General features: G+C 38.4%; 1 protein-coding gene and 1 long non-coding RNA gene across 2 annotated transcripts; one reads left to right on the top strand and one right to left on the bottom strand.

Moving 5' to 3' along the window:
• The first annotated feature begins 2,012 nt into the window (after positions 1-2,012).
• Positions 2,013-3,160, top strand: LOC115928264. Its single transcript, XR_004065986.1, has 2 exons — positions 2,013-2,238; positions 2,671-3,160. It is a non-coding gene; the product is annotated as an uncharacterized LOC115928264 (long non-coding RNA).
• Positions 3,161-12,623: 9,463 nt separating this feature from the next.
• On the bottom strand, positions 12,624-15,462 carry LOC105441414. Its single transcript, XM_030995036.1, has 5 exons — positions 15,194-15,462; positions 14,578-14,737; positions 14,036-14,162; positions 13,386-13,648; positions 12,624-13,092 (listed from the first exon to the last, which is right to left on the bottom strand). Exons 1-5 carry the CDS (start codon positions 15,375-15,377, stop codon positions 12,831-12,833), a joined length of 996 nt encoding a protein of 331 aa, XP_030850896.1. The 5' UTR covers positions 15,378-15,462; the 3' UTR covers positions 12,624-12,830.
• Between the last annotated feature and the right edge of the window lie 743 nt (positions 15,463-16,205).

Genomic DNA, 16,205 nt, shown 5'->3' with positions numbered 1-16,205 from the left:
TTTTAAATAAATAAATAAATAAAATGCCCGAGTTGAATGGAAGCATATTTTTAAATCTATCAAAGGGTGTTTTCCAGACCAGGATGCCATCAATTCATTCATTTCATTTTACTTATTACCCAATTTCAGATACATTGTAAACGTTTTTCAATCAGCATATGTCAATAACTAAACCGTTTGGTAAATGGGGCCAACATAATTATAGCAAAAGCTTGTCAAGGTTGGCGCCGTTAAATACACTACAATCTGATGATTCATGGAAAGAAATAAATCACAACTAAGAATTAGCATATATCATGAAGATCATAAAGTACAAACCGCGATAACCAAATTTAAAGGACTGCTTCAAATTAGTAAAACAAACAAAAAAGACAAGAAAAAAGGTTTGCGCGCTTATACCCCAAGGAAAGACAATAAATAATGAATGAATGAATGAACAATAAAAGTGGCTAGATCTAAGTATTAATTAACTGACAATACGAAGTGAAATGTACAGAAATGGTAGAATTGTATCATCATAATAACCAAACGGTTTTTGCCATTCAAATCAAGCAGCAATGTGAAGAAGTTTACAAGCAATATTTAATATATTTCATTTAAATCTTAAAAAAAACTTATGGTGGACAATATTGTAAAGGCTAATATTCGAGAATGGTGAGTGCTAAAAGGCTTTGGGAACAAACTTCCTTTAGATGCTGTTTGTAAGTATCGGCTTGTCTTTTTCAAGACTACACCAACAGTCTTTTTCAGGACTACACACCCTCAAGAAAGATTACAGAGAGTCCTTTTCAGGACTTCTGAGCAATCCTCCCTCTCTCACACATGGTACACCCGCAAGCCTATTGTCAAAAAATGTCAGACAGTCAACCAATTCAAAACTTTAGACGAGTAACTTACTCTGTTCACATTAATGTATATTTCATATGTATTGTAATTGTAGGTTTATAATTATGTATGTTTTTGTTTTGTTTAATATAGATAGCGTTTAGAGACTTCAGTGCCGGGTAAGCGCTTTATAAGCTTTATAAGCGGGTAAGTGCACCGTTTTTACTATTATTATTTGTAAAATACTTTGTGTTAGATCTGAGGCAAAAGGAAACAAAAATTGCTGTAAGTAATCTTTGAATTATTTTATGAGAGAGATGAAAAAGATAAAAAATTCGACCTTGCCAGGACTCGAACCTGGAATCCCCTGATTCGTAGTCAGATGCCTTATCCATTGGGCCAAAAATGGGGCATAAAGGACTACCAACTTGGGGTAAAAAAAATAAAAAAGAAGGGAAAAGGAGGGGAAAAGGAGGGGAAAAGGAGAGGGAAAGGGAGAGATTTTTTTGCCTCTTCTGTACTAATTTGTCCACAGAAATCTTTATTTTTATAGTTCTAATAAAAGAAAGGACAAGATTTATTTTTTTTCCTTTGGTCCTCGAAAATTTAAAAATTTGCACCCCCCCCCTCTTGAGCGCCAGGGGGGGGGGGGGGGGCCCAACCCCCCAAAAAAGGTAAAAATCACATTTTTTTTTCCTCAAGGGGGGGGGGGGCCGGGCGCCCCCCCCCCCCCCCCCCCCTCGGTAGAAGCTACCAAAAGGAGGGGAAAAGGAGGGGGAAAGGGAGAGAGAATTTTTTTGCCTCTTCTGTACTAATTTGTCCACAGAAATCTTTATTTTTATAGTTCTAATAAAAGAAAGGACAAGATTTTTTTTTTTTTTTTTTTTGGGGGGGGGGGGGGGGGGTAGTGAGCACTATTTTTTTTCCTTTGGTCCTCGAAAATTTTAAAATTTGCACCCCCCCCCCCCCCTCTTGAGCGCAAGGGGGGGGGGGGCCCAACCCCCCCAAAAAAGGTAAAAATCACATTTTTTTTTCCTCAAGGGGGGGGGGGGCCGGCCCCCCCCCCCCCGTAGAAGCTACCAATTTGGCCAGAACATGACATTCCACAGCTATGAGGGAGTTTATGATGTACGGTCACTTGTAATTACTAATTATAGCCAAATAAACCCCAAATTGTAAACAACGGATAAGAACCCCAAACTCCCAAAACAAAAGACTTCCTGTCTCCCTCCCAACGATAAGACCTTTTCTCTGAACAGATCGTGTATAGCTAGAACACTGTGAGAGTGTAACTGTTATAAAAGAAGGCAGAGGTATTTGTCAGATTCACTCCTGCACTAGTACTGCACCCCCATCCATGGGGCAGGCAGGGAGGTCGACTCTGCAAGCTTGTTGTGTTACTTTGTACATTAGGTAAGATTACTCTTTTGTCAAGTTTGATAATTATCTCAATAATTATTATTTTTGTAGATGTATTCTGATGTTAGTTAATAACCTAGGTATCATTCTGAACGATATAGTTTGTGCTAAATTAAAATGCATTCTGTAAGGTATTATCTGTTTAATCACATGCAGTAGGTTGATTTTGTTATTGAGTTAGCACAAGATTAGGATTTAGTAATAGTGATTTGAGATGATTTGAATGTTACGTTATCTGTTATATTACTTGTAATCTTTAGAAGTTTTAGTTATATAATGGGTTGAGGTCAACTCTGGATAATTATGTATTGCGAAACAGTTGTAAAGTAATATTTTGAGAATAGGTTGTGATTATATATTGAATCGTCTGGTTTGGTGTTTCAGAGTAAAATTCACAATGATTTGTTTTAATTGTTATTCCTTCAGGTGTTGACAAATGACAATTAACATGAAAGAAGCGGGAATAATCGGAGGAATTAAACGTCCTCTAGGCCAGATTGCCAGGGTGAGTGGTTATCATATTCAATGTATAAACCACTAATTCAATGTAGTTTTAATTAGGAATTATGTTTGATTGGACAATCATTGTTTTCATTTATTTGTTGGGAAAGTTATCCATATAACGATGGAAGAACTTTATTTGTGATTATAGTTTCATGCAATATTGATTAAGTTAATGGAATATAAACAACCTGTTTATCATCATGAGTCGACTTGACGTCATATTGTTGGAATTCGTATCTTGGAGTCGTACACAAATAATATGTTTATTGCTATTATGTGTGTTTTTCAAACATTTCCTCATATCTATTTAATTCTTTTAACTTTGTTTATTTCTTCAGGTTTTACGGTTTTATGGTTTATGGTTTAACTGTAAATTGCGTTGTACATGAAATAAAAAGAACCGCAACACAAAGAATGGTGATGTGTCTTCTCCACCAGTTTCCGCGTGTGATCTGCATGTTACATATGAATAGTGGGTGATGAGCCCATTTATTTGTTGATCATTGATCTTAAGCAGTAATTGAAAAACCTGCAAATCAATCCAAAAATGACAAATATAAATGCAAGTACAGATTCTCATCATGTTTAAAAATGTGAAGCTTTATTCAAACATCTCAAACATATTGATAAATATAGTTTAAAAAAGTAAAAATGGTACCCCAAAAATAAAATGTGTTTGATTAAAAACTTGCCACATTAATTGGTTAATACCAGTCTAAGACCAGTGTCGTAATACGGACGTAGCTGTGTAAGAGTTGATTATTAAAGCCACAAAGCACTCGACCAAGCAGCTTGTATGAATAGTGGGTGATGAGCCCATTTATTTGTTGATCATCTTCAGCAGAATTGAAAACCCTGCAAATCAATCCAAAAATTACAAACATAAATGCAAGTACAGATTCTCATCATGTTTAAAAAGAAGGTTTTGCAGGAACATCATATATATATATATCTGAGATAACTAACAATGTAGGTGAGGCAACCAGACAGTAAATTATTAAACTGTTGGTTTACAATGATATTAATCTACATAAACTGTGACATTAATGTACATCAATGACAATATAATAATAAAGATAATCTCAAATATTTGAAAGCATCTTCAAAATTATATAATAAACAACACTTACAAGCAGCATCTAACACAGAGCTGCCAACCTCCAGAACAGAAAATCAGTAATTTGGGGTATAAATCAGTAATTTCTTATGCAGCGCTATGAATCTAAAAAAACGGCACGCCAACACTGAGCGGACGCATGATTATCTGAAATTTTTTGGTGATTTTACTCACACAAAGATGTTAAATATTGAATTTCAGGTCATCACAATACAGTTTATCATGAAAAATGGCTTCTATTCACAGCACTCGCTATGATAAATCAGATTTAATTTATTAAAAAAAATATTTAAAAAAATAAATAAATGAATAAATAAATAAATTTAAAAAAAAATAATTTGAGACAACATTCCGTAATGGTCGTTAATTTCCGTACTAGTTGGCAGCTCTGCTACACGTACACCAATTAAACAATTGATATATTAAATCATATCGAACTATAATTCCTACCCAAGCTATATCCTTCCTATTCTACAAACACATTCTGAATAATTAAAGTAAAAATGACTTGTGACACATTATATGCAATCTTGTTCCTTTTTTACATAGACTCAAAATATAACAATTCTTCCTCAAAATAATATTTTAAAAAATTAAATCGAGGAGCTACATTTCGTTCATCGTCATTTTAGCGGCAGTTTTATGCACATTTTCCAAAGTCATTTGCATAAGAAAATATACGTATAAATCGAAATTCCTACATTCTCCCCGCTTGGAAACCTTTGCCCATAAAAGACCAAAGTCGTTTGCATAATAAAAATATACGGACAAAATCCAAATTCCAACATCAGTATCTGAGACAACATTCCGTAATGGTCGTTAATTTCCGTACTAGTTGGCAGCTCTGCTACATGTACACCAATTAAACAATTGATATATTAAATCATATCGAACTATAATTCCTACCCAAGCTATATCCTTCCTATTCTACAAACACATTCTGAATAATTAAAGTAAAAATGACTTGTGACACATATTATATGCAATCTTGTTCCTTTTTTTACATAGACTCAAAATATAACAATTCTTCCTCAAAATAATATTTTAAAAAATTAAATCGAGGAGCTACATTTCGTTCACCGTCATTTTAGCGGCAGTTTTATGCACATTTTCCAAAGTCATTTGCATAAGAAAATATACGTATAAATCGAAATTCCTACATTCTCCCCGCTTGGAAACCTTTGCCCATAAAAGACCAAAGTCGTTTGCATAATAAAAATATACGGACAAAATCCAAATTCCAACATCAGTATCTGAGACAACATTCCGTAATGGTCGTTAATTTCCGTACTAGTTGGCAGCTCTGCTACATGTACACCAATTAAACAATTGATATATTAAATCATATCGAACTATAATTCCTACCCAAGCTATATCCTTCCTATTCTACAAACACATTCTGAATAATTAAAGTAAAAATGACTTGTGACACATATTATATGCAATCTTGTTCCTTTTTTTACATAGACTCAAAATATAACAATTCTTCCTCAAAATAATATTTTAAAAAATTAAATCGAGGAGCTACATTTCGTTCACCGTCATTTTAGCGGCAGTTTTATGCACATTTTCCAAAGTCATTTGCATAAGAAAATATACGTATAAATCGAAATTCCTACATTTTCCCCGCTTGGAAACCTTTGCCCACAAAAGACCAAAGTCGTTTGCATAATAAAAATATACGGACAAAATCCAAATTCCTACATCAGTATCCACACCATAAGTGACCATAAAATAACTAATCCGTGAAAGTTTAACTTCAATCAATCATTGGAATCACAAGAAAAAAGTGAAATAAATGCCTAAATGTTTTCACCTTTACCAAACATTGAGTTTTGATCCAATTGTTTTACTCAATTCTCAAAAACTATTGCATTTCAAGCAAAAATATTTCAAGGGAAGTTTCCCACAATGATACCATTTGCGTTGTGTGCAATCTGTGCACAAAATATTTTTACCCTAATTACCAGCAATGTTATGCACACCCTTTAACAATTGGTGGAGTACTTGGCAGCGCAGGCTGTACTGCCAAGGATGCCGAGATATGGTTAAAGGAATGAATTAAATGGCCCAGTGACCATGCAGGGGTAATAATGTTTGAGCATCACTGAGTGGTAAATTGAGCACTGTATTAGAACCATTGTTTTTGATCATTGGTGAAACTATTACCAAAAAGTTTGATGACAAACATTTTTTGTTAATTACAAAAACAAGGTGTTTGTGGAGAGCGATTGAATTAATAGGTAACAACATTACACTTTATCAATCCAATGCATATAGTTCAGGAGTTATTAATACTTTAAAATTTAAACATCATAAATTTCCGGTTTAGATCGGTAGCCAAAAGGTAAAAAAAGAGTCACAGTTTGTGTAGCGCGAGGAGGCGCGATAGCTCAGTTGGTAGAGCAGTGGTTTCGTAATCCGGTAACCCGGGTTCGAAACCAAGACGATGCGCTATATAGTGCCCTTTGGTAAGGCATTAATCCTCACTACCAGTCCCTCGGAGAGGATCTAAATCCGTCGGCCGTCTGGTTATTTATGCTTTCTTAGCAGTCACAGGTTAAATAACCATCACATCACATATTAGTTTATGAAAACATTCTAGATGATGTATGGATTACATCCAATATGTGGTTCAACAGTAATAAATGTTTTCAAATATAAAGTTTCAACTAACAGTTTCTACCAAAGTCAATGTCAATTGAGGTCACACTTTATAGCTTTGGTTAAGTTACAAAAGTTTTAACTGACTGTGGTTTAGGATTATGATTTTTTCCTTTGCCTAGATGTCAAATGTAGACAATTTCCAGCCATTCTGACATCTCAACTTGCCCTGGACAAAAAGGTTGTCACCCTCATGGAACCCAGGACGGCAGGAAACAGTTCAAGCTACCTGAGGCAGAGTTTGGAGGAAATTCACAGGGAGGAGTGGGGAAGACGTGCCCTTCAATATCTGTCTGATTGTGAACTTCACAAAAGAGGAAGCAGGCTTGTGACTACTGTCACTGTCTATAGACCACCTCCAGCTTATCGTCCAGTTCCTCTTGCACAGTGGTTTGAGACGGCTCATGGCAATGAGATTGTCCAGCATGTGCAGGAGATGCAAGGGGTCATCACCTCCACCTAAATATGGGAGGATTCTCAAGTTGGACTCCACCAAGAAAATAACAAAGAAGCTGGCCGGTGGCATTGATGGCACTGCCGCCTGGATGTCAAATGTAGGCAACGAGTATGGCGCAATCTTGAACAGCGTTTTGACCACAGGAGAGGGGGCCGCACAGTGGGCCAGGGAGGAACCAAAGTGCGCCAAAACTCATGTTTGGGGATTTATTTTTAATAAATCCAGAGGAAATGTTTGGACTTCCAGGGATTTTCGGTTAAATTTTATTACCAACATTTTCTCTGATGTCAGCTTTAAGTTGATACCAGATTTCGCAGCCCGATTATGCCCGTTATTATGTTAGAGCCGTTTTCCTTGCAACATTGCCCCGAAAATGTGTTTATTTTGGTCCGTGCTGTCAGAACAAGTGTCACGCGCCCCCTCGCGCCGTGATTTATGACCACGAATCCTTCATGATTCAGCCGCGGACCAAAAAAACCCACATTTTTCGGGGCAATGTGGCAAGGGAAATCGGCTCTAACATAACAACGGGCAAGATCATCAGGCAGCCAAATTTGGTATCAACTTAAAGCTTAGACATCAGAGGTTATGGTGGTATTAATATTTAACCAGTACACTGTGGAGAACTAAACATTTCTTCTGAATTTATAAAAAACATGGATAATTAGTCCATTTTTCAGTGAATTACCCTATAATATGTCATGAAGATTGTGTTTCTATTAATTTTGACCCATTCATTCAACGGAATGAACTATCAGGAATATGTGAGAGCAATTTCATATCAATAACTTAAAAACTTCATTTTGAATTGAAAGAATTAAACTGTGAATATGTAGGATTTTGCTGTTTGAAGTAGTAAATTTATACCCTTATTGTGCATACCGGAATTAAATATTTCACTGAGGTATTCCTTTATGTATTACCTTTCAACTGGGCAAGAAAAAAATTGGAAAAAAAAAATCACCCAAACTTAGTTTTGGCGCACTTTGGTTCCTCCCTGGCCCACTGTGGGCCGGTTTGAAAGAGATGTGCCAAGGTATCGTAAAAAGATACAAAGATGCCGGTGAGCCAGAGCCCAATGTCATATATGTGGATAGAGATTGCTGCAATAGATCTGGAGAGCCCCCTGCTCATGTGTTGTTCCATCCCTGGAAATTTGAGGTGAAGCTGGATATTTTCCATTTCATGAGGCGTTTTTCTCCAGGCCTACAGAGCACCATTCTCTCTATGGTACATTCTGCTCGAGGCTTTCCAGCGCAATCTTCGAGTGGGATGAGGATAACATTGGGCAACTCAAAAAAGCAAAAAGATCGCAGCTTAGAAAGGAGTTTGGCGGCCATGAGCCTACTGAAAAACAGGTTTCAGCAAACATCTCAACTGCGGAGCTGGCCAAACACTGCAAGAGGAGAACTCGCGGAGTTGAAACGACACGCCGCTCCATCCAGAAACTCGATCCTGGATGCAACGCGGACCTCACAGAAACCACTGGCCTGCGCCTCATCAATGCTGACAGCACGACACATATTTGGGAGGTCGAGCAGAAGCACCTTCCCTGCATCCAAGATGTGCTAGGATTGAAGCTATATACAAAGGCTTTCCTTAACTTAACAAGCTGTGCTTCAACCAAGGTCTCCTCGTCTTTCTCTATTCTACATTGTACTGTTATGATTATACTCTATTATATTTTGTCACATGTGTTTTCTGGAAGACAAATAAACTTGATACTTGATACTTTCCAGCGCAATCTTCGAGTGGGATGAGGATGACATTGGGCATGCAACTCCAAAAAGCAAAAAGAGAACAGCTTAAAAAGGAGTTCGGTGGCCATGAGCATGGGTGTAAATCCTTACGTAATACCTATTGTTAAGGGGGGGATGAATGAATAGATCATCCCCCCCTGAACAATAGGTATCAATTGCAGATTTACGCCCATGGCCATGAGCCCACTGAGAAAAAAGTTTCAGCCAACATCTCAACTGCTGAGTTGAAAGGAAGAAAGTTTTAACTGACTGTGGTTTAGGATTATGATTTTTTCCTTTGCCTGTATGTAAAATGTAGACAACGAGTATGGCGTAATCTTAAACAGCATTTTGACTACAGGAGAGGGGGCCAGTTTGAAAGAGATGTGCCAAGGTATCGTAAAAAGATATAAGGATGCCGGTGAGCCAGAGCCCATTATACAACGCCTACTAAGATTCTTGCAACCTCATAATTGGTCAATTCTTGATCACATGACATGCGCTAAAAGTACCATTGAACGGCATCATTCTCCAGCCGTGCAATTCCGTTTGATCCTTTCGCACCATTGCACTCTGACGTCACTAACGATGTACAAAGTATATTGTGAGCTAAGTGACGTCAGAGTGCAATGGTGCGAAAGGATGAAACGAAATTGCACTCTGCGTAACAATAAACATATAAAGCATGATACGCCCATTGTTTGCTGCCTGCTTAATAATAGTGCGCGCTCACTATCGACAATTTCATTCAAAAAAGAAACAAAATCTCTGAGATTTAGGCTTAGAAAAACTGTTCTTTAAACAAAAACTATTTAAATCTTGTTAACTTCCGAGGTGTTGTATAAAACAAATAGTGAATGGTCTTTTGTGCAATGGAACAATATTTTGCATTCAGTGAAAGATGAGACGCTCCATTCAACTCGGCTGCGCCTCGTTACCGTCTCTTATCTTTCACCTCGTGCAAAATCTTGTACCATTGCACTCATGGCCATTCACTATTTGTATAATGTCATTTATGTGGATAGAGATTGCTGCAATAGATCTGGAGAGCCCCCTGCTCATGTGTTGTTCCATCCCTGGAAATTTGAGGTGAAGCTGGATATTTTCCATTTCACGAGGCGTCTTTCTCCAGGCCTCACCTCTCTATTCAGAGCTGCCAACCTTTGGAAGTACAAATTAGTACTCAGCACCTCCAAAATTAGTATTTTACCATCAAAATTAGTATTTTTCAACTGGCCTTCCTTTCACCTATTAAAAACCTATTGATGTCGTAACGCAGCGCAAATGCATACCGTGAAGACCATATTTTTGCTGTAATTAGTTTTTTTAAAACATATTGTACATGTAATTGGCTGGGCCAGTAAAATTTCAGAAAAATGTGATACTGGTATACGTACGGTCAATTAAAATGTTTGCTCTTTCATTAAAATTTTAAAAGAAAATTGTAAATCAAAGTTTTTGTTGGGGTAATGGGAATTCACTTGTACATGTTTCTATGCGATTCCGTGGTTTTTATGTGTTTAAAAAAAATATTTTTAAAAAAAATATATAGAATTTTTTTTTTTTTTTGGGGGGGGGGGGGGGGGGGGGTGAAAATCGTTTTTAAAAGGTTATATCATATTATCATATTCCACTCTTATTATCGTACTAAATATGATTAAATCGTACTGGTTGGCACCTCTGTATGGTACATTGTGCTCGAGGCTTTCCAGCGCAATCTTCGAATGGGATGAGGATGACATTGCTGGGCAATTCCGAAAAGTAAAAAGAGAACAGCTTAGAAAGGAGTTTGGTGGCCATGAGCCTACTGAGAAAAAAGTTTCAGCCAACATCTCAACTGCGGAGCTGGCAAAAAACACTGCAAGAGGAGAACTTGCGGAGTTGAAACGACACGCCACTCCATCCAGAAACTCCTGGATGCAATGTGGGACCTCACAGATACCACTGGCCTGCGCCTCATCAATGCTGACAGCATGACACATATTTGGGAGGTCGAGCAGAAGCACCTTCCCTGCATCCAAGATGTGCCAGGATTGAAGCTTTATACAAAGGTGGGCACAACAGAAAAAGGAGATGAGGTGCTGGATGTACTGAGGTGTGGACGGGGCTCTTCATCCCTCGAAAGTTTCCATCGACACCAGTGCAATTTTATACCAGGTGAGAATCAGATATACATACATGCCAACATTTGAAAATCAGAAATCTGTACAAATTATGCTATTTAAAAAAAAAAAAGAGGAACAATCCTAACTCTCCTATTCAATACTACAGACAAATTTGTACAGGAAGAGGAATACCTGCATTAAAATGATAATTATCTTCTCCCAAAAAGAGGAATGTTCCTCTTTAATCTGAACAGTTGGCAGGTATGGATATACATGTTATCCTATCAATTTATTTATCTGTTATACTTTTTCCAAAAGTCTTGGGGACTAAACTGATTGAAGAGCTCACTCCTGGAAAATCCACAGGTAGGCTTACAAGACACAAACGGTTACAAACGCTTTTTAAAGACCAACCCGCCCGATCCAGGGCAACGTGTCCCTTTAAATTTGACTTTCTACAAAACTTCAACAGTTACATTATTTGTTTTTTGTATATCTGCACCATAAATGTATTTGTTCCCTCACTAGTTCTGGTACCGGTTTCAAGTACTGGTGTTGCTACAAGCTTGTAGCAACAAGACAAGGTAGAAAAGAAACCACTTTCTATTTCCTTTATTTTAGGTGAATAATTCCCTAAAAAACAGAAGAGGGTGAGGAAAGAAGATCTATTTCTTTAGTGAACTCCTCCACTCGTCAACACTCTGTCCCGAGGCGGGGCAGTACCACTTACCCTTATATTGGGTGTGGCCAGTATCTTTGGTTTTAGGCTCTTGGCACTGAGAACAGGTATACCATTCTTTACGTTTGGAATGTCTTTTTTTTGGTGCCTCACCCCTCGCCACTCTCTCCTCATCCTCCTTGAGAGCTTTCTCTCTCCTCCAACTTCTCTGCCGGGATTGTGGCATCTGGCTTGATGGGGAAGGAGCTTCCTGTTCCTCCTGAAGATGGGGAGAAGAAACAGGCCACGACTGAGGTCCGTACCAGCTGAAATGACCAGGCTGCATACCTGGCCAGGCACCTGTAGTTGGGCAGGAGGGGATGGGTGGGAAAGGAGGGGGCATCATGGTCGGAGGAAAGGGCATGGTTGAATATAAGGAAAACGGTGTATCCTCCTTTCCTGTTCGCCGTTTTTTTCTTGGTCTTACGGCAGTTTGATGGCCTTCCCTGTTTGGGGGTTCGTCAAACTCCATCGGGGCTGCATGCCGCAATGGCTCCCTCGGTCGCTGCCGTGGAAGGGGTAGTGGGCCGTCCACTGCCAGGGAAACAGTGTCCCCCAGATCCACCCCCTGCAGTAGAGAATCCCGGTTGGCCTTCTCCTGTCGCTTGAGTAACCTGGAAGAAAAGTCAATATTTTGTTTAAAAAGCTGTGTATTTTTGTATGTGCAAACTGAGAAGTTGAATTTCATGCTTGAATAACATTACAGTAAGGAATTGAATTGCATCCTTGATTTTTAATTTTGTGTAAAAAAAGTCAGACTTCTTTTTAATAAAGGTGCTTTTTTGTAGTTTGTGTAAATAAATTTATCAATGCCAGTTGTTGAATGGCAAATTGTTTTTAATAAATGAGAATAAATCATTTGTTTTTTAATCCTTACTTTTTTTTAAATTTACAAATTAATAATTTCAATCTCTTCAAATCAATTTGGTTAATCGACCGTGCACCCACTTTCATCAGTACCAAAGTTTACTCAAAAAAGAAAACAGACAAATTGTGGAATCCCATGCAGGCTCCATGGTTTCTTAGAAGATCGAGAGCCCAGTGAAAAAAAGGTGGGAACCAGAAAATGCTGCTTAGCAAATTTCTTTTCAAAGCAAACATTGAACAGGAGGATCAGTCATGACAATGCAAACTTTACAAAATTGTACCTAGTTAGCTGCTGCTAATTTAGATTTGTCTGTGTTTATATAACACTGTTTTGTGCTCACAAATGTTATGAAATTGGGCCGTGTTCACATACTATGTAGGTTCCCTATATTACATGTATTACAACAAAGTTATCTCACCACGTAGAAACTGTTGTGTTGCTGATGGTGACCATCACCAAGTTGGTCTGCTCTCGGATGTCTGTGCTGTCCACTAGCAGCTGCTGGATATGGGAGTAGGTCTGGACGATAGTCTGCGGAATGGGAAGTGTCTTGCCCTCGAAGTCCTTCGGCCTGTTTCGCACTTGGCAGAACTCCTTGTAAAGACGTAGACAGACGCACTCAGAGACTCGGTTGGTGTCGGGTCGCTGTGCTGCCTGGCCATGAGTCATGTATAACCTGAAAACCAAATATGTTTTGACTTTTTAGAAAAATGTGTGTATATGCAGGTGTTGTTAAGTACAACATGACAACTCACTCAAAATTTGTTTACTTTTTGATAGTTTATATCTTTCATGAAACATAAAATAGAGGGTATATGTGGACGGTCACAAATGTTTTTTATTCAAATTAAGGCATTCAAAACAGGCAATGACTTTCGAGGTTCACAACACGGGTAAAATTGTTAATAATTCAGTCTCCATTTCATAGTGATTTAAGTTATAAAGATATGTTTTTAGGGTCAAATTTACCTCTCCGCTGCCTGCTGACCAGGAGCTGATCCACTTCGTTTTTTGGGGGCTCTCCATCGTCCTGTCAGCTGCTTCTTCTTGGTTTTCATGCTGTATTTAGTTGCTGACTTGTCCAGTTGGTCCAGCTTTGAATACAGTCGCACAATCTCAGCAGCCTCTGTGGTTGACAATGCAGTAATGGTGCGATTGAGAGTGACAAGGTAGCCAGCCAGTCTGTCAACTGCCTCCCACCCTGGGATACCTCGCGCATCACATCGGCTGTCCTGGAAATCGAAATGGGGGAAATGTGTATAAACAAATTAAGATAAATGATAGTTTTCCGAGCAACTAAACTTCAAAATGTTGATGGGGGTGAGGGGAGGAGGATGGGGAGGAAAAAACACTGAGGGTTCACAATTGAATTAACTCCCATGCAGGAATAGAGCGAGATAGAGGTTTATATAGTAGGGGGAGAGGGCCGGGAGGGTTCTCTGGTCTCAAGCACTCTATTCCACGTCCTATGATAAAATCCCATGATGTCCGCCTGCCATATAAAAAAAAAAAACGTCAACAACAAAAGCAACCAAATAATAGATGTGCACATAAATTTACGTTTTGATATCAAGAATTAGCCCTTTTTCCTTTACTGTCGGATCTTAATTGTTACTTACAGGAGTGGCGCGTGGTGATGAGGGATCACTGTCAATGTCGCTGGACGGAAACTGAATGGCTGGTGGTATTTGTTGTGCAGATGAATCCTCATCTGTTGAGCCCCCCTCTGCCTCCAGTGTAGGCGATCTAAACATTAATATGCAACAATATTAAAACACGTTATTTTCAACAATTTTAATTGGCCTATATGAGAATTCCCAGAGGAAACAAATTTAGAACCTAATTATTCAGAAAACATATTGGCACGCCAGATGCTTTTATCGACCAGTCGTTACTGGTCGCAATGTCTGAATACTATGTTGGATAATTAGTGACATACACTCATGGCTCAAAGTCGTTTTCTCTTTTGTAAAAGGCATCTCGGTGAGAAAAATAAGTTTCAGTTGGAACATTTCAAGGACACCAAGGGTGACCATGCAGGAGCAACAAAGGTGATTATCTTTATTGCCTCCATGCAGTATAAGTCTTGTTATGGTAAACATGTACTCAAGTATGCAAGCATTCCAGGTGTCTGTGCAACTTGTGTAAAGGGCTATTATACCTATCTGGTACGTTAACGTCAGCTGATTGGCACACAGTGGCATCAATTGTCTCTTCCTCGTTGACCTCCTCGATTCCAAACTCCTCGTCTAGCTGTGCCTCAGATTGAAGGTCTCCCTTGCCAGACTGGGCGAGCAGATATTCGACAGCTATACGCTCACCTGTAACAGTATTCATCAAAACAAGAAACTGAAAATTTATTACTGATCATTTCAAAGTGGAAAAACATGGAAGCTAGCTATCTTGTCTTATCTGGCATGTAAAGTAGTTCTTTCTCTTCAGTGATGGCAGTATCTTTTATTATATAGTTTATTTAAAGTAATGCCTCAATGCATGATGATGAACTTACGAGGCGCTTAATAAAAACTAAATAAAATAATCGCTTAGGACTTTAAATGGAGAACAAAATGTTGATTTTGTAAACCATACAATCAGCGAAGAATTGTGAACAATTTTAGAATTAAATCTGCGCTCAGTTGTTTGATTGAGTCGTCCAAAAGGTAAAGCAAAGAAAGACGAATGTAGTAAAGTGAAAATTAGTACATTATGTATGACCTTAATTTTTTTTTTTAATTTTGGACAGCCCCTAAGAATTGGTATGTGTCTTGTAAGCCTACCTGTGGATTTTCCAGGAGGAGTGAACTCTTCGATCAGTTTAGTCCCCAAGACTTTCATGCTGGAGCTGTTAATGCCAGACATCAAACGCACATCAAACATTGATGTCCCTGATGTGCTCCCCATGTCCACCCGATCACGTCCTCTGTTCAAGTTCCATCGAGAAAGTCCTTCCAGCATGTACATCTGTGTGTGCAGTGCATTACACCTGTAGCCTGATGAATAAATTAATATCAAAGTATAAGTAATTATTAGAAGTTAAAGATAAAGACCAGTTATGGTCATGCAATTGCATTGTGAAAGAAACGTTGTGGAATCGATCAGAAAAGGTTGATCATCTAGCATATAAGTATTGGTGTGTACTGCAAGGTTCTAGAATCATCAAAATGATAAGAAATTTGACCCAGTCTTCGTAAAGTTACAATCACTGTACACAGAAAGATGTATATGGGACTACGCACACGTGGACGACACGTGCATTTATCTCTCACACATCAATAGATAAACTAATTTACCAAATATATCAGTAGGCGGTTTCCCGGCAAAAATTTTATCATCATGTATTAGTCAAAACATATTCTTTCACATGATTGGTAATAGAGCTTCCATTTCATTTCTTTGAATTGGGGCGTTTCCAATACTGGTCTTTACCTTTAACCCATGAAAGTCCAAACTATTATCAAGTTTTGGAAAAAGTATAACAGACAAATAAATTGATAGGATAACATGTATATCTGATTCTCACCTGGTATAAAATTGCACTGGTGTCGATGGAAACTTTCGAGGGATGAAGAGCCCCGTCCACACCTCAGTACATCCAGCACCTCATCTCCTTTTTCTGTTGTGCCCACCTTTGTATAAAGCTTCAATCCTGGCACATCTTGGATGCAGGGAAGGTGCTTCTGCTCGACCTCCCAAATATGTGTCATGCTGTCAGCATTGATGAGGCGCAGGCCAGTGGTATCTGTGAGGTCCCACATTGCATCCAGGAGTTTCTGGATGGAGTGGCGTGTC

Source organism: Strongylocentrotus purpuratus, unplaced genomic scaffold (assembly GCF_000002235.5).
Source record: "Strongylocentrotus purpuratus isolate Spur 01 unplaced genomic scaffold, Spur_5.0 spur5_contig_852, whole genome shotgun sequence".
Classification (NCBI taxonomy): domain Eukaryota; kingdom Metazoa; phylum Echinodermata; class Echinoidea; order Camarodonta; family Strongylocentrotidae; genus Strongylocentrotus; species Strongylocentrotus purpuratus.
Note: the sequence above shows the minus strand (reverse complement) of the source record. Positions and strands in the feature narration are given on the sequence as shown.